Source organism: Camelus bactrianus, chromosome 2 (genome assembly GCF_048773025.1).
Source record: "Camelus bactrianus isolate YW-2024 breed Bactrian camel chromosome 2, ASM4877302v1, whole genome shotgun sequence".
NCBI classification, from domain to species: Eukaryota; Metazoa; Chordata; class Mammalia; order Artiodactyla; family Camelidae; genus Camelus; species Camelus bactrianus.
In genome coordinates, this window is record NC_133540.1 from 21636941 (window position 1) to 21662826 (window position 25886).

At 38.6% G+C, this 25886-nt stretch overlaps 1 protein-coding gene across 1 annotated transcript in view; it reads right to left on the minus strand.

Moving 5' to 3' along the window:
• Nucleotides 1–25886, minus strand: part of FSTL5 (follistatin like 5) — a 667318-nt gene that overhangs the window by 153231 nt on the left and 488201 nt on the right. Inside the window, exon 8 of the mRNA XM_074376817.1 lies at nt 18386–18506. Within this exon, the coding sequence (XP_074232918.1) occupies nt 18386–18506 (121 nt within the window). The remainder of the gene's footprint in view (nt 1–18385; nt 18507–25886) is intronic.

The window sequence follows — 25886 nt, forward strand, 5'->3', positions numbered from 1 at the left end:
CTCCTGGGTATATATTATAGAAAACTCTAATTCAAGGAGACACATGCACCCCAATGTTCATAGAAGCACTATTTACAATAGCCAAGTCATGGAAGCAACCTAAGCGCCAACAGGTGACTGGATAAAGACGATGTAGTATATTTATACAATGGAATATACTCAGCCATAAAAAGAATGAAATAATGTCATTTGCAGCAACATGGATGGACCCAGAGATGATCATACTAAGCGAAATAAGTCAAAGACAAATATCATATAATATCACTTATACATAGAATCTAAAAAATTAATTCAAATGAACTTATTTACAAACCAGAAATAGACTCATAGTCAGAAAACAAATTTATGGTTACCAAAGGGGGAAGGGAGGTAGGGATAAATTAGGAGTTTGGGATTAGCACATACACAGTACTATATAAAAAAACAAGGTCCTACCACATAGCACAGGGACCTATATTCAGTACCTTATGATAGCCTATAATGAAAAAGAATATGCAAAAGAATATATATGTGTATAACCTAATCACTGTGCTGTACACCAGAAAGTAACACAACATTGTAAATCAAATATATGTCAATAAAAAAAGGAATAAGGAATAAGCCATAAAAATCACATAAATAAATTGTAAAATCACACTTAAGTATTAACAAAATATAAAAAAGGTAATTTGGAGGACTCATGAAAACCTTTATACGGAATGTGAAAATATAATTCTATAGTGTCCAGCGCAGCAGGGAACGGAATGCCATTGACTGAATCATTGCTACAAATGATGATCTGTTTTACTGTTAATTTCTAAAGTGTTCTTTCCATTTCATCAAGTTTAAAAATGACACAGGTCTCAGATAAGGAAATCAAATTTACTGTTGTATGGTGCAAAAAAACATGCTAAATGACACAAAGATCAGTTACAAGAGTCAGGTCATGACTTGTCATAACTGCCTGAGTTACACTAAGCTGTTGTTTTGCCATTTTTAAGTGTTGTCCTATATTGAAGTGAGCTCCAGTTTAAGCATAATAAAAAAAAAAAAAGTCATAAGTAACGCACACTCAGTGAAGACCTCAAGGAAACACCGTCACCAATAGGAGTGAAAGTGCACTCTTGTTGTTTCAAGAGAAAAGGGAAAGGGATTAGAGAAATTCATTAATTTAAATGAAGTGAAATTCATTTTTGGACCATATGGATTAACAAGTACACACGCAAATTGCAAAAGGTGCTTAAAACCTTATTAAGCTATCTTGAGAGTGCCCTCATGCTAAATCTTTAAGATCAAATAAGCCTCATTATCACATTAACCTTCTTTCGACTTTCTTGTTATACAAGTGTCATTACGTTAATTAGTCATTATACAGTTCTTTCAGTGCTGGCCACCTCATGAGTGTTCTGTAACATGACCAGTACTCGTGTGCACAGAAGTTGTCTATGACATAGCACACCCACCAACCCGTGTAAACTAGTCCGGTTAAACCACGTCATTCCAATTTCAATATGCACGCAGGCATACGCAGACTGAAATTTCATGAAGGCAAATAATTGTGTAATGTCAAAAACAAGGCTGAATGCATCCATTTACACACAGAAGTGCATATGGTATATTGACTGATACCATAAAAGAATTCTGGTTGAATGAATTTAGATGAGAATCAATCGTAGGTGAACAGAGAACAGTAGTATCTGAGAATGAGTCATGTAACTGAGAGATTTGTTCCAGTAAACAACAGATTGACTGTACACATCTCTTCGATTCAAGCAGAGGACTGTGTCTCTCCCCAGCCCTTATTAAGTCCCTAAGTGGGAGGAGAGAAAAAGCAAGTGCTTGGTATATTTTGAGAAAGACAGGGTACAGTCTGCCCATCTCTTCTCACATTCCGGGTCTGCTCAGCTCTCTTGACCCTATGAGACCATCAGTGATTCAGCCCCGTTTCCCTGCTGACGTCTGGAGGAGCATCATTTACTGCTTTCCTAAATGCCCAACATCTGAGGCTTTAGGAAACCTTGACAAATTCACAAGGAGCATCTGTGGTTAACAAAAAATCATAGATTTTGAATGCCTCCAGTGAGTAACTTAACTCTGATTGATATATTCTTTGGGGCTGATATTTTTATTTATATACATATAAATAAACAAATTTATGGTTTATATATGGTCTCTCTCTATATATATATATACTAGTCAAAAAGTTGGCTTCTGTATGCTTGTAGCCTTACCAGGTAGCTTTAGGTCTTAAGTTTTATCTTATTTTTTTTGACTTACTTTTTAAAATTTTTTATCATTATTATTTTTTTGCCAGTAGGGGAAGTAATTAGGTTTGCTCATTTATTTATTTATTTTAAGTGGTGGTACTGGGGATTGAACCCAGGAGTTCGTGCATGCTAAGCATGTGCTCTACCACTGAGTTATGCCCTCTCCCTCCTTACTTTTTTTTCTATGTTTAAGTCTTGGTTTTTAAAGAGGATTTATTTATTTTTTTTAATTTTAACACCTTTATGGTGATATGATTCCTACAGAGTAAACGACGCATATTTCAGATGTACAATTTCATGAATTTTGATAGATGTCTACACCTGTGAAACCACCACCACAACAGAGATAGCTAACATTTCCATCACTTCCCAAGAGGTGCTTAAGCTTCAAATATAGGGGCTAATTGGACTTGACCCATTGGATGATTTTCTTCCATAAGTGAAAAGCTGTGTTATGCAGGCAGAGCTGTGCCAAACACAGACCTCAGGAGACAGTTCGCCCTGTGTGAGGGCTGTCATGGTTCAATTTTGAATCACGCGGGTGCACTTTGGTCTGGAGTTTCAATCACAGTGGAAGCAGAGGTAGGGCCTTTTTACGTATCAGCAAGTGACTTTGCCTGTGTTTCTCAACCAGGTCTGTAGACAGCATTTTCGTGGGTTTTTTTTTTTTTTTCTCGAACGCATAGGAAGCTAATTTCCATTAGTGTTACAAAGAGTTCAGTATAGGTTATCGCTTTAAATTGTTAGCAGCAGCCCTAAGTAGGCAGTTCTAAACTGCCCAGATTCCATCAACTACCTTTAGTTAAAAGGAGGGCTCTTGGAGGGCTAAGTTCTGTAAGGAAGGGCTTGTTCAAAGGCTCCCAGGGGCCGGCCCACTGCTAGGTGGTAACAAGGACCTCGGTTCCTTATTTAGATAAACTCTGGTCATGACTCTGAGATCGCAGAGATTTACAATGTGTCTTCATCCAAAGAAAAATTATATTTTGTTCTTATGTTTATTTGTCAACAAATACAAAGTAAAAAGTATCTTATTTTAGAGAAATAAATCTTAAGGGACAGATAGGGAAAAAACTCAATGAAAGCAATGGAAACTAAGGCGAAAAACAGCAGTGAAAGCTCCATGTCTTCATTATCTCTAAGAATGAGGTTTGCTCAGAGTGTCAAGGAGGACCTGAAGTGGTTTCAAATATACTCTTTAATGTTTCATCAGGACAGCAGTAATATAAAATGAAAACAAAACAAAGGAAAACAAAACAAAGGAAGAAAGTGATTAAATTGGAGAGAGAGGTTTACTTAAGAAAACATCTTAGAGGACAGAGAAGCCACCAGATAATGAAAAGAAAATTAGATCTTAATGTCCATACAAACACACACACCACACACACACCCCACCACATACACATACACATATATACATGCAAACACATATACACAAAGACACATGCATGCACACAAACACATACACACAAACATGCACAATAACATATGCACATACACAAACACACATAGCACAGACACACACACATACACACAAAACAAACACACAAACACATATACACACAAACATGCACAAACACGTGCACATACACATATAAACACACAAAAATGCACACAAAACACACACAAACACATATACACACAAACATGCACAAACACATATGCACATACATACAAACACACAAATATATACATCACATACAAACACACACACATACATGCACACACACACACACACAAATGCATACTGTGGAGACATGGCTCTGAGGACTAACTTCTCTTAAAACAAGTATCATTAGAAAAAGAGGAAACGCTTCGGTTGTGTATTTAGTAAAACCATTGGTGGTCTCAGCAATCTGACAGCAGAGGGGGTTGGAAAAATCTCAGAGACCAGGCTAGCGTGACTCTGCAGAGGGATCCAGCACCAGGAACTAACGACATCCATCCTCCCATCTGCTCTGCGCCTTCACTCAGCAAAGATATACTGAGTCATAACGATGCTCAAAGGCACTGCTTTAGGCACGCAAAGGGGGAGAGAGAGAGAGAGGAACTCTCCTCCAATGAGGAAAGACCAAAAATGAACTACAAATATATTAAATAAGTATTTACCTTATTTAACTAAATCTGAGATGCTATTATCTACATGCCACAAACAAAGAAGAAAATGTTGGCACTTGATAGACACATTGTTTTTACAACCATGCTTTGAAGAATGTGTCCCTATTTCAAAGACGTTGACCTATGAGGAAAAGAGCAGTATTACCAGCATTTCAGGATGCACACAACTTGTTAGGAAGGGATAATGCTGTCCATAAATACAACTGAGAGGGACTGGGAGCGTGGGAAGGTGGGGACCAGAGGTACTCCTAAATTGTCTAGTTTGAATAGGCTTCGTTGGGAAAGGGACATTGAACCCAGGAGTTGAAAGTGGTTGGAAGGCAGCCTTGTAGGGGTTTGGTGAAGTCTCTTCGTGCAGAGGGAACAGCCAACGGCAAACTTGCAATGTTTAAGACCAGAACAGCAATGAGCATTAGGAGCAGCTGGAGTGGAGTTTGCAAGGGGGAGAGGAGCAGGCTAGGAAGAAACTGCGAAATCACAACACAACAGTCTTGATGGGTGTTTAAGAGACCGACTTTTAATCTGAGTGACACTGGGGGCCAATGTAGGATTTCCAGCAGGGGAAGCATGTGACCTGACCTCATAAATGTGAAGTCGGGGATACACCAATATGAGAATAACACGTCATAAATCTCGATCAACTGTTCACACGAATTGTGGGGAAATGTGTCAGAAAGACAGAAGAGCGTATGAAATGATCACAGCACCCCCGGACGTAAGGTGGCAGTGACTGCAGGAGGTGGCGGAGCTGTCCTCCGAACCCAAGGGCACGTAGCCAGGGAATCTGTGGAGTTAAGGCTCCAAGGGAAGCCACAGCCAAGATGAAACATACCGAAAGGGGCCTAAGCAAGATCATGATGGACCGAGTCTGGGCAGGGGTTAGATGCTGTTCTAATGGAAGTAAAGCCCTTGGGTGGGATTACTTAGATCAGAAAGGAGAAGGTGGAAAATATTTGTCTGACTTATGAATGCTTTTGGCAGATCCAAGTGCCATATTTTCCAATCTCTCACTGTGACAGATCCCACAGGGCAATACACAGAGAAATACGTGAGAACATAAGTGTTTGGGCTAGGCAGCATAGAGCAGTGAAAAACAGGGCCGACCCTTCCTTCTGGCATACTTCCCAACCAAAGGAAGAACAAAAGAGCCAAATTAAGAGGCTAATCCCGCCTAAAAGAAACAATGGAATGACTAAGAGAAAGAGAGAATGAGATACAGGGGGAAATGTAGCAGAAATAAATACAGCATAGGGTCTAGAAACTTCCACACTGAGGACATGAAACATGGTGGAGCTCAGGGGAGCTTTAGGTCTGCACCAGCCCCTGAAGGCACATTCATCTCAATTTTTGTCTCAGAATCAGACAGGGAATACACACCAACTGAAACACTGTGGGGCTCCGGCGTAATCCCTTATAGACCTGGCTTCACAAATGCAAGTAATCCCAGTGTGGCGCCTGGTCCACAAAGGCCTGTTCCCAAGGACAAGGTGATTGTCTTAACTGTCTTCTGAGAGAGGTGGCACCCTGCGGGGTCTGATCTTTCTCCCCGAAAGTTTATGAACACGGAGCTCTTGTGGCACAATCAGGCCAGATGCACGCTCAGTGTATTCCCTCTCCTTTCTGAGCCCAGAGCTAACTCTTACCTTTTTCAGACTCCTTTACAATACAAAGCACTAAATGCGCGTCCTGGTCAACTGGCCAAAGTGCTGTCTGCTACCACAAGACCTGTTCTTTAAAATCTCCCACAAAGTCCTTCACACATGGTCTCTTGTTGTCTGTGAAACAAACCCAGACAATCCAGTGGAAGACCTTAAGGCCTTGGGAAGGGATTCTAAAACCGTCCACAGTGGTGGAGATGTTTTTTCCCCTTCAATTTCTGCAGTTACAGAACATAGGACCCCTTTCATAGATGGTATAACACTATGGATTTACTATACAAATTTTAAAGCATATTCATCATTTCTATACTTTATCTCATGACAAATAGTTCACAGATCGGAGCAAGGACATTCAGGAGTGCTGAATTATAGGATATTACGGACTGTAGAGAGAGGATCCTGGATCGATCACTGCATGAAGCAGAGCCCCATTATCAACCCCCAACTGGACTGAAATCAAGCTGATTTCTCACGTTTCCTGTAGGAAATCATCCTACCTACAGAAAGGAAGGACGGTGCTTAAACTACTGGAATAAACAGAGCAACAGTACAGTCAGCGGCTTAAATAAGATAGAAGTCCTGATCTGTGTTATAAAGAGGGATGCTGGCTTGAGAGCATGGATGCAATTAAGGTGTTTTCACACAGAGAACCAAATACCGTGGCTTAAACAAGGTACATGTCCTTGCCAGTGGCCAAATGATGGTTTAGTCACTTCCTCTTATTGCATACTCAACGTATCTGTTTCCTGTTGCCTCTATAACACATTACCACAAATTTAAGTGGCTTCACGCAGCACAAATTTCTTCTCTTACACTTCTGAAATCCAAAATCAGTTTTACTAAGCTGCCAGCAGGGTTGGTTCATTTTGGAGGCTCCAGGGAAAAATGCACATCCTTGCAATTTCTGATGTGAAAATTGTACCTACATTCTCATTCATCAGATCCTTCTAACTTCTTGCTTCTGTCATCACATGTCCTAATTCTTTCTTTGTCTTTCTTGCCTCTCTTGTCTGAGGACCCTTATAAATTACACGTAGAGACTACCTGGATAATATCCTTATCTTCAGAACCTTAACTGAATCACATATGCAAGTCCCCTGTCACATATGAAGTAGCCTTCACCTGTCCCGAGGATTAGGATGTGACTAGCTTCTGTGAAGTCATTTTCAGTCTACCCCACCCAGGTACCATCTATTTTTGTTCTTCTGCTATCTTCAAAAAATGATTTTCTTCCTCCAAATTAAAAATAGCTTCTCCTGCTACCATCATCAGACCCATATTCCAAAAAAAAGCAGAAATAGGAAAAAAAAAAAAAAGAGGATGGAAGGCACATATCTTTCCTTTTATGGTCATAATTCAGACATTAAATGCACTAGTTACCTCACACACCACTGGCCACCACTTTGTCACAGGACAACATCTTGCTGCAAAGGGATCTGGGAAACACAGTTTTTGGTGGGTGGCCCACTAAAATTGGCCTTCTATTACTAAAGAAAACTACAGGAAGTTATCTGGTAGACAACAAATCATGTTTTCTCCATTTACAGTGACAAAATTAACCTATTTCTGTGTGGTTTTGCAGTCAAATGCTCTACCCCTGAGCTATGCCCCCTATTTATGTGTGGTTTTGATCAATTAAATCTAAGTTCTTTAACCTTAAGCAGTTGATTAAAAAAGAATCATATCTTGCCACCGCAAAACCAACTCTTTTTTTTGGTCATTCTCCTTCCTTCATAAACTGCTGAGTACATGGCATGGCTTTTGGCAGAATTAAATACTGAACTCTGAGAACAAAGAAGTATTACTTGCAATTTCAAAATTTATTTGATATGCCTTCAGGCTGTCAACCTTAACCATCCTCACTAACTTTCAGAACTTTTACACATGAGGGTCATGAGAAAACTAGACTTTAATTAGTACAACCTCTCAGTTTTAAGAATGGTTCCTATGAGATATGAGATCATAATGAAAATGAGTAAGAGATAAGGCGTCCTCCACCAGACATAAATAGAATAAATGTGAAGCAACTTTTATCACACATCGGAAGCCAGCAGCAGAGCACTCTGATCCCCAAAATAAGAGAAAAACATAATAAACAATGGGATAAGCTGTCTCATTGCCTCAGCTATCAGCCTAAAGGCATTCAGCTGACACTGATGCAGGGAGGGGGAACTGAAGGGTCTCAATGAACTAAAGATAAAGATACTAGAAGCCAAGAAAGCTTGGCAGCTGTAATATATAGAAGAGCGCACCAAAAAGGAGAGAAATATGTAGACAAAGAGCTACAGGAATCTGAAGAGGGGTCTTTGGGAGCTTTGGTTCAATGCATAGAATGAAAGTCTACAAAGTCAGGCAAAATTCAGTGGCTATAGCAAGACATAAACCCAGAGAGCTAAAAGTCTAAAAGTTCCAGGAGTTTACACGGTGATGGGTGACATATGAGTTCACCTAATCAGACTTCAGACTGGAGGGACCCATCTGAGTAAACAGATTGGAGAGCTCATAGGGACCCCAGAAACAATACTTCTTGGAAGGATGAGGAAACAAACTAATGTAAAGGCTACTCCAGAAATATTCAAATGAAGTTTGAAAAAAAATCTAAAATATCAAACTGATATACAGGTAAATTAATGTCAAAACAAAACTGCTCAAAAGTGTCCAGCAAATCTTCCTCAACAATTTTCTTCATCCAATTTTAAAAAATATTTTAACTGATATGAGAATATAAGAGAAAATTCGACTCATATGTGAGAAAAATACCAGTCAATAGGGACAAAAATTTTAGAGATGGTGAAATTAGCAAGAAATAATTAAAATATCTGGCATGAATAGGTTGTAAGATTTAAAGAAAAGCACAGACACCATGAGGAGAGAAATGTAGGTTATAAAAAAAGGAACTTCTAGAGTTGAAAATATAATATTTGAAATAAACTTTTAAAATACTATGTTTGGGATTAATAGCAAATTAGACAGGCAGAAGAAAGATTTTTACCTTGAAGTCAGAGCAATAGAATTTATCTATACTGAAGTACAGTAAGAATAAAGATTAAAGAGAAATAAAAGGAAAAGAGCTTAGGGCCTGTGTGAAAATATTGAGCAATAACACATATCTGTAATTGGATTCCCAATGGAGGAAGAGAGCAGAAATCAATTTGAAAAGAATGGCCAATTATTTTTGTTTCCAAATTTGTTGGAAAAAAAAAACATACAGGAAAATCCAAGTTGAACAATCCTAGCAGGATAAATCTAAGTAGAGAAGATAAAACTAAGGCATATCATAATCAAATTGCTGAAACCCATTGAAAAAGAGAAAATTACAAAAGCAGCCAGAGAAATGGGGAAAAAAGAGTAGAAACAGAACAGACTTCTCATTAGACATCACACAAGCCTAAAGACAATAGGATAACATGTGAAAAGTGTTGAACGAAAACAACAAAAAAAACCATCTGCCCAAAATTCAGTTTCCAGCAGGAATAATTCTTCAGTGAAGACAAAATTTTAAAATATCTTTAAACAACAAAGGCTGTGAAAATGTATCAGGAGCAGACTTGAACTGCACGGTGTTAAATGATATTTACTAGACTGAAGGAAAATCCAGAAATTTGGATTTACATGAAATCAGAAAGGGTAAATGCAAAAGTCTTGCTTTCTTGTTTTTTTTTTTAATTCTTTGAAAGATATTTAATTACAGTAAGAATAATGATCGAAGTAAAATGTTTGATGATATTATCACAACAGATGAAAAGGGGTGAGTCAAAGTGTACTGTATCAAGTTTCTTATTTTATATGTGAAGTGGTAAAGTATCTGAAGATACATAGTAATAAGTTAAAGTTGTATATTAGAAATAAATCAGCTACACCTAAAATTCATGCCAAGAGGTATAGCCAATAAATGATTAGTGGAGGAAAAATAGAATTCTGAAAACTGTGTAATCCATCAGAAGGCAGAATTCCAGGAAATAACAAATAAAGAATATGTGCAGCCATTTGAAAACACATAGCATCACTTAGACCCAGTGAGAATTAGCCCAGGATGGAGATGCTGAAGTTATCCCAAAACCACAAACTTCAAGAAATAATAAGAAATTAGGGAGGATCTTGATTCTTTAGACTTTAATTGTTCTTAAAACTTTCCAACTTTCTTTAGACTTTATGTCACAAGGGCAGAGAATTTAATTTTGGGTATTAATCACTTTGGACTAATTTCTTTGAAACTTTAATCTTTGAAGTATTACTTCTCTCTGGGAATTTAATAATTAGATTATATATTAAAATTTGAGTATCTCTATGATCTTGCTATGGCATAATTGGAGTATCTTGATGTCATGATTTAATCTAATTGCAGAAGCTCTGGAGAGCTCTACTGAACAGTGTAACGGAACATAATTTAGCATGGGAAAGACTAGAATCCTCAAATGAATTAATGTACTATTGTATCATATTTCAAAGCCTTCTAAAAGCAAACATTCTAGCTCTCAGGGCAGGCCACACAAGGGCAGCAAAAGTCAGTAAGTTAAAAGCTTCCCTAAGTATGAGTGTCCCCAAGTGCAGATCTGAGAAAAGAACTTAGGTTCAAATAGTTTGGGGTGTGATCCCAGGAAGCACAAGTGAAGGAGAAGGAAAAGTAAGATAGAGGGGGAAAAAAAGGACAGCACCAAAAAGACTCAGTTCCAGTGGGGACCATCTGAGGAATCAGGTAGAATGCATCTGAGCATCTTCCCACTGAGGGGGAAGGGGGCTTCTCAGCCATCACTCGTGTCCCTCATTGGTTAAGGGCTGTCCCCGGGGGCATTCAGTCCCTGGCACAATCGGGCTACCCTGAGTGCAGTGGATAAAGCTTCTTGTGTCCAATAAAGTCCTAAGGAGAGTGGAAGAGAGACGAACCCCTGCATGCTCAGCTGTCAGGGGATGTCCTCGGAGGAAGAGGAGGAAGCCCGAGTGGGGTCTGCAGCAAATCAGGATTGATCTGACTCATGGCTGATCTCAACCTCCTAAGAAAGAGCCACTTCCTGAGATCACTGTATGCTTCTTTGAAGTCAAAAGTAAGAGTAAGGCTGGAGAACATGAAGAAGAACCTATACCCCAACTTCACATATGTCTCCGGAATCAAACAGCTGAGTAATTGTTCTCAAACCTTATCCTTAGAGTCATCAGGAGGGTTCCTTAAACGCAGACCATCCTACCTCATGACCAGAGCCTCTGATTCAGGATGTATGCATCCTGAGAATCTGCATTCAAAACAAGCATAGTGGAGCAGGACCTTGTGGGATCCTCCAGGGCCAGACCCCTCCCCACGCCCTCTGCCGCGGCTCCTCTCTGAAGTGCCCAGATCATAGTATCTCATGTATATTTCCTGAGTGTTTCAGATGCTGAAAACCACCACCAAAGGGAAGAAATTAACTACTTGATGATGGAGAGCATGTGGCCCCCAGACCTTCTGGTGCCTGAGGGTTGATGGTGTTGACCACCCTGTTTCCTCATCACCAACCAATCAGAGGGTTGTGCACAAGTTGACCATAACCCTGGACACTCTCCCTCACCTGCCTTTAAATGGGCTTTGCTGAAACCCTTCCAGGAGTTTAGAGTTTTCTTGGGCATGAGCCACCCCGCCTTCCTTGCTCGGCCCTGCAGTCAACCTTTCTTTGCTCCAAACTCCAACGTTTCAGTTTGTTTGGCCTCACGGTGTGTTGGGCACAGGAACTTGCCTTTGGTAACACAAGTAGCTCAAGCTGCTGGCCCCAGAACCGCAGGTAGAGAACCACTGAGCCAGAGTAGCCCTCAAGGCTTCTCTCTGGCATCCTCTAATAACACACAGTGGGAGGAAGGCAGAGAGGAGACACTTGGTCTGTCGTTTCCTGCTTTCTGCATCTTACTGCTCGCAGTTTGATTCCCAGCTTAGCAGGGAAAGCTGCATGGGACCAGATAACTCAGTTCAAGTCCACGACACAGAAGAAGCAAGCCACTGCTTCTCCAGACTTAAGCTGCTTGCTGTCAAAAGCTTTACTAGTAAAGGCAGTGATGCTTTGATGTCTCTATGGTTAGTTCCACATGTCTTTCATTCAGCTGTATCCAAACCCTGAAGGAGGAGAAACAGGGGTGTTCTAGTAGACATCCCATAAAACTAGCAATTTTGTGTGGACGTTTCTGACATGAGTTGAAAAATTGTCCACTCGAGATTATGTGTGAGGTTCTAAACAGTAAATGAGAGAGAAATGACAGCTTATGTATGGCTCTGTTGTGAATATGGACAAGATTTCTGCCCAGAGGGTAGTGTAAACACTGGATGACTTCGAACATTTCAAACACTCTGTACCATGAGCTGAAGATCTAAAGACGATTTGTTTTATGTAAAAAGAAAAAGAAAAGCATGAAATGAATTCCACTGGTAGAGTCAAGCTCCTTTGATATATACATACTGTTTCTTCTGACAAGGACACAGGATCTCACTCATATTTCAATAATCTAATTTTGCATTGTTTGAAAAGAAAAAGGGCTATTGATAGACCTTCATTTGGCTTGCACCCTGGGATATGTAAATAGACTCAGCAGTTCAAAAACACTCTTCAACAAATTCCAATGACTTGTGGTATTTTTCAGAGCTTCTGATGGTCATCAATAATATATTTTAGTTTTATTACTAATTAGCCAATTGTTAAAATAAATATGTTAAATTCCCAATGGAAACCTGACTTTCTAAAAGCCTTTTAAACCTTTACTGAAAAGTGGATGGAGAATGAAAAATGAGTTAAACTAGTTTCAGAAATTTGCTAGGCCCATAAATGTGCTATTTGTCTACCTCATTTGCATTTTCTTGCAATTTCATTGTGTTTTTCAGCCCCACAGCTCCTCCTCAACTCTTCTTTTGTTATTGGCCTATAACAATATTCTGAGTAATCTCAAGCATATTATATCTACTTATACACAAAGCATATGTTTAAAGTTATTACGCCAAATATGGAGAATATAAAACCAAAGGAAAGGGAAACCCCCAAAACAGGGACAAACCACTTGCTTAGCAAATCTCTTGTAGGGCTGTGGTTTTATAGCTAATCCTACCATTTCTAAATATTGCATTATCAAGTGTCATTATTCTATTACAGCTTTTGTAAAATGTTTTGACCCACCAGACACTTTTGTGACAATGCCACTAATTACCTACCCAACATTTATTCTCACCTTCCTCCCTTCTAATTAATTAAACCTTCATTTTCTGTGAATGGTAGACTCCAAGGTCAAAGAACTCTCTCTTGCAATCTCTGCATTGAGAGGATCAGTGGCAGTTATTGTTGGTGATTCCTTTAAACATCTTTTAAATGTGCTCTCGCAGGTGTCAGGTGGTATCTTTCCTTCCTCTGGCTTCCCTTTTCCTTGTTGAAATGGGAACACGATGACTGGCATTTCCACTGCCATTTGGAAAACATGGGATGACGCTGAGAAAGGAAACCAGGTGTTAACCACAACTAGCGGAAGCATAGGATGATGATGTGGTGAGGCTGCCATCCTGAACCAGGTCTTCAGGGCTTCTCTGATGCCGAAGATAACTACACTAGGGTCTTCTTTAAGCCTCTGTGATTTGGGATCTCTGTTACAGGGCTGAAGGTAATCTCTTACAGATATGTAACACATTTTTTAACTCCACTTTTTGGCTTCTTCAAATAGGTTTAAATATTAATGATGATCTTTGAAATACATTTATTGTCTTCCTTAGTTGATAAAATGCAGTAGAACAGGGTTTTGTTTTGTTTTTTATCAGCTGCGGTTGAATTTGATGAATTTGTGTTCGTCTACACTACACTCCAACTCTCCCTCTTATCTCAGGCCAGAACAGAAAAGGTAGATTTCGAAGAATAGCCGGGCTGCCTAAACACCTGTCAAACCTTAATGGCCCTGCTATTTCTTTATATAGACTTGAGCTAATTGAAAGAATTTCTTAAAAACAGCGATTGCCAGATGCCTTAAGAAAACGTTTTGAGTGGAGGCTTTGCATTTCTCTCTCTCTCTAGGACCCCATTCTCGTAGTATTTGACCAACTTGGCTACTGCAGTCAATTTTTCACTCCATTTCACACTTCTCATGGGCTCCCTTCCTTCCTCGCCTCCCACGTTCCTTGCCTTACCATTCATTCTGTGGTCCGTCATTACAGTCTTTCTCTTATCAATTTGCTCAACTTCCTCAGGCCTGTCTCTTTTATACTTTTACTCACCTGACAAAATCAAATGTTGGTTAAACCCAAATCTCTTCTTCCTACGATTGCAAAGTCACAGCCAGCCACAACTGAGGGAGAACATACTAATATATCTCACCTCAAGAACACCCTAAGATCTCCCCAACATTCCAAGCACAGGTGGCCAGCTCCATCAGCCTACGTCCCTGCGAGGTAATTATTTTACACGTCTTCCTCTCTTCAACCTGCTAGAGCTCTCACACACTCCCCACTTTAAATAGCTGGTATTCTTCATTGCACTGAAATAACCCAAGCAACGGTAAAAGGATTTCCTCACGCTGCCACCCTGAGCATCTGTTCCCAAAGAGTCTGTCTTGTTCCCTGTTTCAGCCGATTAACTATCAGTCTTGCAAAGCACAACCCTTCCAGTTGTGTACTAGGCTGAATCAACTTTTTAAGGATTTGATTACTGCAAGTTTCCCCCTTTTCTCTCCTATGAGCTGCTTTTCATTCTTGACTGGACTGTTCATATCAGCATGAAAGATAACCACATCTACAGTTTTCATCAAATCCCCCCTTGTGATCCCACATCACTCCAGCCACTGCACAGTTCTCTCTCTCTCTCTCTGTTCACTTTCAACCAAGACAATGTCATTGTTTCTCTTTCCAAACCCCATCCCTTCATGGAAACATCAATACCAAGGATTCTGAAGCAGGTTCAATGTGGTCGGAGGTAATGAGAAGAGACCGCTTTTACTCCCAGCCTTAGGGATCTTGGTTTCTGGAAAAGGGAAAGCATTAGATCTCAGTCCAGACAATCACTGCTAATGTGACTTCCTCTTAATTAATTCATCATCTCAGCCTGATGGAGGGGGAGAGAGGCGGCGCCGTTCCTGAGAACTCATTATTCCTTGATTTCCATATTCCATCTTCAGAAAAACCTGAGATCAGAGAGTAAACGGTTCATCAGAGAGTAAACGCTCACTGCGTTTCCCCAGCACTGCTCAGGGTGCATCCTGCAACGTGAATGCCTGCAGTTTGGCTCAGAGCGTTCTTCCCGGGCTTCCCAGCTGGAGACGGCAAATGAGTGACTTGTATACCAAACCTACAGCAGACTCATGGAGGAGCCACCATTTGGAACGGTTCTCATGATTTACCAAGCACCCCAATTCCCTGAGGAGCCTATCAAAATGCAGATTTCAAATCGAACTTCCAGAAAGTGCTGGCAAAGCCCAGGTTCTACATTTCTGATATTTTTTCATGGGGTTCTGATGCAGGTAGAATGTGGACCATACACCACTCCACAAACTGGCAAGAGCTCTCGAATGGTTGGTCCTTAGACTGGACGAACAAGGACTGAAAGTGGGGATAAGCTATAACAGACAGAACTAATGGTCAGCCAAGAACAAAATGGGAGAATTGCTCTCCTTAACTCTAAAAAGCAAGGAAACAACCCCCCCAAAACCACAACAAAACAAAAACAAAGCAGCGCAGAGCATTAGCCTTGTCAAGTAGTCCATTTGTGGGTAAACAGTCACAACGAACAGGGGTGGGGGGCAGGCTTCCTAGGACAACCCCTTCCCCAGGAATACGGCATCCAGGCAGGGAGCACCCTCCTCACCCCCAGCACTGGTCCTGTCCTCCCAAGATCGCGCACCCTCTGGGACAGTTTCTGTATCTGAACGACAAACTCCAAACATGAGACCCTGGGGACAAGCACCCCTCACCTCCTTCACAGCAACTCTGCTTTCCTAACTGGTTCCCTTGAACGTGACTTTCCAAGCCTTGACCCACGTCTAGGTGACAACTGTACTTGCACCAGAAGCCAAGGTCTCAGTCTGCTTTTGCGGGACACCAACCTTGGTCAAACCGTGAATTCCCAAACCTTTCTGTTCATTTTTTCCAACATTTTCTTCACTGACTTCTAGGACGCATATGTCCCACCACAGGATGCCCATTCCAGGTCTTCTTGTCTCCAGGTGTTAACCTCAGAGCCAAGGCTCAATCCCCTGACTTCACAGCGATCTATACTCCATCCTAAGGTCATGTCATCATGGTCATATTTATGGCTTTAAACAGTCTCTGCACACTGACGTTACCTAAACACACAACTTTGGGCTGTCACTCTGATCTCCAGACTTACATACTCAGTTGCACAGGGGACATCCATCCGGTTAAAGGTACTGAAGTTAACTTCTCAAAAACAAAAAAACAAAACATTGATCTCGGTCTCCAAACATGCTCCTTGTCCATTGCAGTTAGTGTCACGACCACATATCTAAGTGCTTCCTCCAAATTCCTTGGGTTCATTTTTGTTTAAAGCTCTCTTCTCATATTCACATGCCACCCCTCAGTAATACTACCAGATCTACTTTCAAAATATATCCCAAATCTGACCACTTAACTTCTTCATTATTAACACTTTATTTTAAGCCAACTTTATCTGTTCCCTAGACTATTAAAATAATGTTTTTAAACAGGTCTCAGTGCTTCCTGTTGTTTTAAAACAAATCAGAACATTCTACTTCATACAGTAAATGCTTTGATGGCTTCCAGTTACAGGTAGAATAGGAATCCAAATATTTAAGTGGGACCAAGGGGCTCCATGTGATCTGACCCCAGGCTGCCTCTCCAGTCTCATAGCTGCCACTCCTCTTAATTCATACCAATCACACTAGCCACCCAGCTGTTCCTATAGAAAGCCAAGTAACTTTCTGCCCCCTTTTGGTAAATCATAGAGTAAATTACTGTATACATCAGTGTGTGTATTAATGAATCATACATTCAATCCCACATTATTAATTCATCTAAATAACTAATAAAATAAAATTTGAATTAAATCATAAATAAAAAAGAGTACTGATTGTAAGAATGGTATCAGCCTACTGGACCAATGTTCATAGCCATTAAATTAATTATTGAGATTGGAAAATTTCCTGGGATACTCAACTTCACTAATTATTAAAGAAATCCAAATAAAAACTATAATGAGGTATCACCTCACACCGGTCAGAATGGCCATCATTGAAAAGTCTACAGATAATAAATGCTGCAGAGGGTGTGGAGAAAAGGGAACCCCTCTATACTGTTAGTGGGAATGTAAAATGGTGTAGCCACTAAGGAAAACAGTATGGAGGTTCCTTAAAAAACTAAAAATAGACTTACTATATGATGTAGCAACCCCACTCCTGGGCATTTATCCAGAGAAAACTCTAATTGAGAAAGATACATGCAGCCCAATGTTCACAGCAGCACTATTTACAACAGCCAAGACATGACAGCAACGTAAGTGTCCATCCACAAGTGACTGGATAAAGAAGATGTGGTATATTTATGTAGTGAATATCATTCAGTCATAAAAAAGAATGAAATCATGCCATTTGCAGCAACATGGACGGACCCAGACATTATCATACTAAGTGAAGTCAGTCAGACAGAGAAAGACAACACCACGTTTCACTTACACGTGGAATCTAAAATATGACGCAAATGAACTTAGTTACAAAACAGAAACAGATTCACAGACATAGAAAACAAGTTTATGATTACCGAAGGGGGAAGGGGTGGGGAGGGATAAATTAGGAGTTTGGGATTAGCAGATACACACTACTATATACAAAATCAGCAACAAAGTTGTATTGCATAGCACAGAGAACTATATTCAATATCCTGTAAACCATAATGGAAAAGAATATAAAAAAGAATATACATACATATAACCTAATCACTATGCTGTACACCAGAAACTAACACATCATTGGGAATCAACTGTACTTCAATAATTTTTTTAAAAAATTAAACAAAATAAAATTTTCTATATATAAATAAGTTTTCTACATCATTAGTAAGATCAACTAAACAGATGATCTAATTAAAAAATTTAAATTCTTAAGGTTTTCAGTTTCTAAAATTGATATGGTTGCCTAATTGTTGATTTTCTAGAGCTGAGAAATAATCTAAATTTCTTATGCTTGAATTTTCCAGTTAGAATGAGTTACTCCATAATGTTTCATGATGACAAAAGTGGTACAAAATTATTATAATTGGGAAAGGTTTTACACTTTTGTTATAATTGGAAAAGGTTTTACAGTAGTTAAGTTCCAAAAAAAAAAAAAAAAAAAAAAAGCTTTCCTAGTCTATTGTTATGTTCTTTGAATAGCTAGTGAACCAAAAAGCCATTAAGACAGCTAGACAATTCTTACCATTCACTTGGAAGATGTGTGTCTGAGAGATGTGTTCGTAGCCGTCTGCGTAGCAAGTGTAATTTCCCATGTGAGTTGTGGTAACCTTAGTAATATACAAGGACCCATCATCTCCAAAGTCCTAGAGAAAAAAAAGGAAAATTCAATAAAATGAATTGTTTGTATTTAAAATGTATTTTAACAATTCACTTTTTAAAAAGTGTATTCAGGAGCAAAGTAAATGACTAAAATATTACCTTTAAACTATCAAAACAATCATTATTAGTTCTACAAAGCTGGAAGATTTTATATGCTGTAATCACTTTTTTCTCAGGACAAATTTTGTTTAAAAAGAATAATCTCTTAGTATTGATTTGAATTATACAAATTTATATAAAATAACTGAATTTTCACAGTTATTGTAATTCAGCCTACCTTTTTAATTAATGAAAATATATATTTTTTCTTATTTATAGTTAAACAGCTCTTAATATATTTTTCACAATTATAATTGTCCGTTAATTTTTATATCTGTTAATTCTAAATTTACCCAGAAAAATATTATAGCAGTGTGAACTTAGAGATAAAATTTATAGCCATATAAATAGAATAGGACTTTGTAAGCCTCCCAGAAACAATCAGTATATTAAAAAAATAAATAACCATGACATTTCAAATGCATAACCATTTGAGAAAAAAGAAAGAAAAAATCCTCACACTGTTTGTCAAAATCAAATCCAAGAAGCATCTCTAGAGGTAGTAAAGACCAGAAAAACTTATCTTTCATAAAGATAATGAATACACTGGCAAAAATTGTCAAAATCATTTTTTTTCCAGAACTCTGGAAATAGTCAAGGGCTCCCCAGAGCATCTACTGTTAAAAATGTCTGAGTCTCAGCCAGAGCAGTGATGCGGGTGGCATCCGTCTCTTCACGGCTGTGTGGGAACCTTAGAACACCAGCTTGGTACCTCTGCTGGCTGGGAAGACCGTCATCCTAGCTGACCCCGGATGGGGAAGGACGGGTTTGGGGCTCCTCTGACACCCCATACTCTCTGATGGATGTAGCAGCTCCCTGAAAACTTCCATTTCCGTGATTTCTTTTTATTTGCACAAGACTTGGAGCTCAGTCTGTGTAAACAGCCCTGCTCCTGAGTCCATTATTGAAGACAAACAGCTGTACTTGTGCAACATTACAGCTCTCAAGGCGGAGATATGAGTGGGGATGAAGATTAGCATGCCAAAAATCTTAACAGGGAAGACGGGAAGGGCACGTGCGCAGGGGGTGGTTGAAAAGATCTGCCTGTTCCCGGGACTCTAGAAGGCGAAACAAATGTGCAGGGCTCCGTGCATGACCAGAAAAGATGGACCTCCTTTACGTTTTAGGAAAAAGACAGACTCCCTAATCTCTCATCTCTGGCTGAGCTTGAGACCTTGAACAAGCAGAGTGAAGGCTTAAGACAGACCTGTAATGCTTGCAGGGAGAATTCAATGCAGAATGCAAAACAGAAATAGAGCATCTTGCCAAAGTCTGGAACACTTACTGGTTCAAAGCCTTTAATTAAATCTCTAGCCAGTCATTAGCTCACCACTAGGTACCTGAGCAAAGATTTCAGTAACCTTACACAGCAAACCAAAGAAAAGCAGATACCTTATACTTCAGCAAAATTAAAAACTTCTGCTCTCCTAAGGAAACTACCCAAAAAGTGAAAAAAATACCCCACCGAATGGGAGAAAATATTTGCAAGTCATTTGTCTCATAAAGGTTATGTATCCAGAATATATAAAGAACGATACAACCGAACAAGAAAAAAGACAAAGAATCAAATTAAAACAATGGGTGAAGGATTTTAATAGACACTACTCAAAAAAAGATTTACACACAGCACATAAAAAATGCTCAGCCTTATTAGTCATTAGGGAAATGCAAATAAAAACCACTATGGGATACAACTTCATATCTACTAGGCTGGCTAAAATGAGAAAAAAAAAAGGACTAACAACTTTTGGAAGGATGTGGAAAAACTGGAATCTTCAGCTTTGCTGGCGTGAATATTAAATGGTGTACCCACTCTGAAGGATAGTTTGGCAGTTCCCCAAAAAGTTAAACAAAGAATCATTATGTGTGTAGCAACTGCATTCCTAGGCATATATCCAAAAGAATCAAAACATATGTCTACACGCAAGCTGTACACGAATGTTTATAGTAACCAAAAAGTGAAAACAACTCAAAAAGCTATCAATTGATGAGTGGACAAAAGCAAAATCGAATACCTATATACAATAGAATTTTTTTTTTACCAATTAAAAGTAATGAAGTACTGATATATACTATAATATAAATCAATCTTGAAAACATGCTAAATGGGAAAAAAAAACAAAAAACCTCCAATTGTAGGAGTCAATTTATACGAAAATGTCCAGAATGGCCAAATCTATTGAGACAGAAAATAGGGTAGTCTTACTAGGACCTGAGGGGATGTGGTGCTAGAAATAACCACTAATAGGTGTGGAATCCTATTATTCTACAGTTTAATAGCTATCGTGGCTGAATAATTTTGTGAATATATTAAGAACCACTAAATTGCACATTTTAAAGGGGTTAATTTTATCATATGAGAATTACATTTCAATAAAGCTGTTATTAAAAATAAATTATGTATGGGATACATAAATATGAAAAATTAAATATACTAAAGTAAAGCCATGTATCACTTTGGCTAATGGAATCTTTATGAGTATGAAAAAAATGTAGCAATCTGGAAAGAAAGAATGATCACTATGTTTGTACAAAGAAGAAATGCTGCGTTACAAAACATTGTAAGCTTGAAAGATAATAACCCACAGATTATTCATGCAAAATGAAAATACAAATCATCAATGCATCTGAGTCCTTAATTACATAGCAGCTATCACATGGAAGATACAGTTCTAAGTAATTCATACATGTTGACATATTTGATCTGTATAACAAGCCAATGAGAAGAGACTGGTACAATTCTTCCATTTTAGAGCGGGGGACACTGAGAAGTCCAGTCATCTCCTTAGTTTCCCTTGGCCCCGAATTAGTAGCACTAGGCTCAGACACCAGGTAGGTTTCCTCCAGAGTCTGGGCTTTTAAGCCCCTACATATACTGCTGACCTTGCCAGTCATGAATTGGAATAGAAAAAAAAAGACAGGAAAGGAGAACAAAGAAGAAAGTGGAGACAAAAATGCCCAAGTCAAAGGAGGTCAAATAGACCTGTAGGTCTGAAGAAAAGAGGTTAGAAATACAGTGAAAATGCATGAGGAAAAGGGAAGAAAAGCGGACAGATCTTCTGAGGTCACAAAACTACAGCCTTTAATCTAGATTCGAAAGTGGTGTCTTTACTTTCTCAGCAGCAGAGAATAAGGGTGCCTAGGAGGGTGCTGTTGTACCTGTTCTGAAGATGTGATTCGCACATTGTCAGTATCTCTTACTATAGGTATTATTTAAAGGTTTTCATTCATATATTTGGTAATGAATGGGATGTACCCTCTAAGAATTGTTTATTATCTTTTCCAACTTTTACATTTTGAATTTACTATTTTTCATGTTGATTCCCCAATTTTATTTTTAATGTATGGCTCATCTTTTAATTTTGTGTAGAACATTTTTGATTGGGATTTTTTTTTTCATTCCTTATGTCAACTTTAGATTAGAAAGCACTTTTTCACTCTAATATAATATATTTCCCAATACTTTCCCCTCATTTCCTTGCTGTTTCCTTACTGTTCCTTACTGTTGTAATTCCATCGAACCCTTTAACATTTCTTTTCAAAAATTTTTTAAGGAAGTGAGTATCCATCTTTACCTCTTTTTCTAAACTGTAACTAATTCATTTAAGAAAACATTCCCCCATCTGTTATTTTTTTTATCCCTGTATCTTTAAAATATGATAGCACCCAGGCACTTAGCAATATCCACAAGCAGGACTCTAAAAATCTACTCTGTAGGTTTCTGACTTTACCTGTATCCACACCATGTGCTTTACTGTTAAAAATGGCGCCCCCTCTAACTGACACACACAGAATGATTATAATCAAGAAAAAAATTATTATGGGCCTACTGAATCTGGATCTCAAATGACAAAAATGTTCTCTCCGTCAAGAAAGTCAAAGAGAGGGTGAAGAGGAGGAGGGACCAGAGGGAAAGGGAAATATCCTGCATGTTCTGGTCGCCATATTATTTAGCTCAAGAATATATTCTTAATAGCTATCAAACAAAATAAAATTCCTCAACATCATATTATAGAAGATTACACATACCATGTTTCTGCAGCTCCCAGGGGGAGCTTTATCATGGACTTACAGGAAGAGCCTCATGTCCTGGACAGTGGGAGAGGATTTGGGGCTTGGACCCTAACAGGGACATTACCGTGTGACGCTAACGTGTGATAACACCCCTGGCATCACCACAGGCTTCCGTGAAAAACCAGGTGCCTGGGTGAGCACTTAGGCAGGAGAACAGAAATTCCAAACAGAAAGGCCAGAGCTGTCCCTCTGGTTAACACCAAGGCATGCCGTGGACACATAGCTGGGTCTCATAGGGTAATCAATTCAGGATGATTCAAGTTAAAAATATTTTGAGAAAGATCAAGAGCCAAAAAGAATTCTTGATGACCTGAAGTGTAATAGAAAGATACCCAGCGTGCGTAAGGTAGACAAGCACACGGGGGATGCGCACACGAGAAGGATCTGCCACAGGAACAGCTCAGGGAGACCACATCAGAACAAAGATGAACCCTTTCGCTGGACGAGAACAATTGGAAATGACCATCAAAACCCAAAGTACATCTGATATTTGTAATTATGTTTATATTTTATGACAAACTGCACATTGGTCTTTCTAAAGTCTGTTTTCAAATAATTCTTTTTAAATAATCCTTAAGGCTGAAATAAATAACTTTTCCACCTGTTTTCCTATATCACTGCCTAGAAAGCACAGCCCTTCCCTATCTGCTATAATCAAGATTCCTTCACCCACTGAAGTGAAAATTTTCCAAGACTATAATCTTGAGAACGTGTATTAAAGTATTTTATTTTGCTATCTCTGTCATTCTGCAATAGGAAATCCCTTTAATTTAGGTATTTTCTCAGTCAGAACATTATGTGATCACTTCTAATTTATATATATTTTCATGTTTTTTTCTCTTTCTTCTAAGTGGAAGCAGAATGTTCCACCCTCAACTGCTTTCGATGAACAACTTTATAATCACCGTTTCAGACAGCATTTCCAAATAAGCAATATTTGAATATTGCTTCCCCGCTTCAAATAAAGCATGGATTTTTTTCACTACACTGAAAGTCAAACTCGATAAATATTTATTGAGCACTTAAATATGTCAGGCACTGTGATAAAGAGTTTAAATAAATGATGAAATTTTCTCCTTTAAACCATCTTTTTGAAATGCACGGCTATTAGTCTCATGTTATACGCAAGAAAACTGAAACATACTGATGTTACGTTTGGGGTCACCAATTACTATGGACTGAATGTTTGTGTACCCCACCTTCACAGTTCATCTGTTGAAATCCTGATGCCTTGGGGAGGTGATTAGGTCATGAGGGTAGAGCCCCCAAGAATGGGATTAGTGTCCCTATAAAAGATACCCCATTGAGAGCTCTCACCCATTCCAGCATTTGAGGACACAGGAGAAGACTCTGGCTGTAAGCCGTAAGGAGGACCCTCACACAGGACATTAACATGCTGATGCCTTGGTCTTGGACTTAGCCTCAGAACTGTGAGAAAGATATTTTTGCTGTTTATACCACCCATGTGGTAGAATTTTGTCACAGCAGCCCGCCAGAAAAAGACCTCAGCCAAAGCAAGGGGTCTCAGATTGGCATCCAACTGGTCAGACTACTGAACTGACCTGTTCTTGTTATTTTGCAATTACTAACCCATCTTCCTCTTTCCCGATTCTCCACTATTTCAGCCAAACATCAAAATAACCTGTTGATTTTTTTTTAGTACAGATACATCAATTCTACACTTTACCTCCACCCTGATTCAGCATTTCTGATCTTTTACTCTTTGATTTTCTCAGCATTTTCCCCAATCTTAAACAGATTAAATCAAATGTGTGATTTTGATGCTCAGCCACAGTGGAGAGTTATGGCCTTAGAACGGGCACTTCTGGAATTCAGGGGGCAAAATCTTGCACTTACTCTGAACCCCTATCACACCTTTATAATCTTGCTGCCAATAGACACTCCATAAATACTTCTTCAGTGATTAAATCTTTATGAGCCTCAACACCATTAAAAAGTTGCCTCGGGGCACTAATGTCTGGAAAGTCAATAGGAAAAACCTAAAATAATTTATTTGGTTGAGTTGATTGCTAACGTTATTTTCAAGGCAGTACAGAAGGGAACTGTGAGGAAAAACAAGAAAATCATAGCACATTTCTAAAATTCTGATAACTGTATGGCTATTACTAAGTGACTGCAATATACTGCATAAGAATAATAATCACAAGGTTGGACAGCCTATAGGTGATGAGCATTTTTCAATCAGAACGTCCAAGGCAGTGAGCATCAGGTGTGAGTATACCAGACTCTAACAGCTGAATTTCAGACCTGTATTTAACCACAGGCATTTGTCACAATCTGAAAGACAAATTCCGTCTGTTAGAAAATGGTAAGTTTTAAATTTAAGTTTATTTTCCTATTTCATATTCTGTTTGTACTCATGGTTCTAAATTACATGGTCCACATACTACTATACTTTGAATGAGGTTTTCTGTGTAATATACATTGCTTTGATATACAGTGACACTAAAGGCATTTCCTTTCTAATTTTGATTATGCCAGTATGCTTTTTACTTTGCAATATTGTGAAAGCTATTTTTCTAGCTTTTTACGTGTACAAAATATGCTTTCATAAAATAGCAATAAAAGTAACTTAGGCAAGTTTCTAGTTACCGAAGTTGACAAAAGTACCATTATCTCAGAATGTATGTGACTTTCTAAAAATCCTGGAAGTTTCTCACTAACCTATCTAATTAGATATTTAATATGTCATCAATAAATAGCATAGTGAAATATAAAATTAAATAATACAAATTGAATTTGGTGAATACATTACTTTTAACACCTTTCTTTCCTAAAGTAAACAATTTCACGTATCAATTCAAGGAAACACAATAGAAAACTAAACGTATATGGATCGAAATTGTTATTTCAAATTGATCGCAAACAAAAAGTGAAGCAACTGCATTCTTTGGTAGAAAAACTAAAACCAAAATTATGAAAACTTTGTGTAACAATATTATTTGATGGTATATGTAATTAATTAGATTAATTATATTGTATTTCACTTAAGAAAACAATCCTGCAAAAAATTTCCACTAACATGAGTAATAAAAACACATAAAAATATCAATCACTTTTATAAACTACTATTCAGTGTCTTACACATACAGAGTCAGATTTGCCATGAAGCTGATGGGTTTTGTTTATGAGTCCCTTCATTTGTACAAGCCTTTTCCAGGGACCTGAAA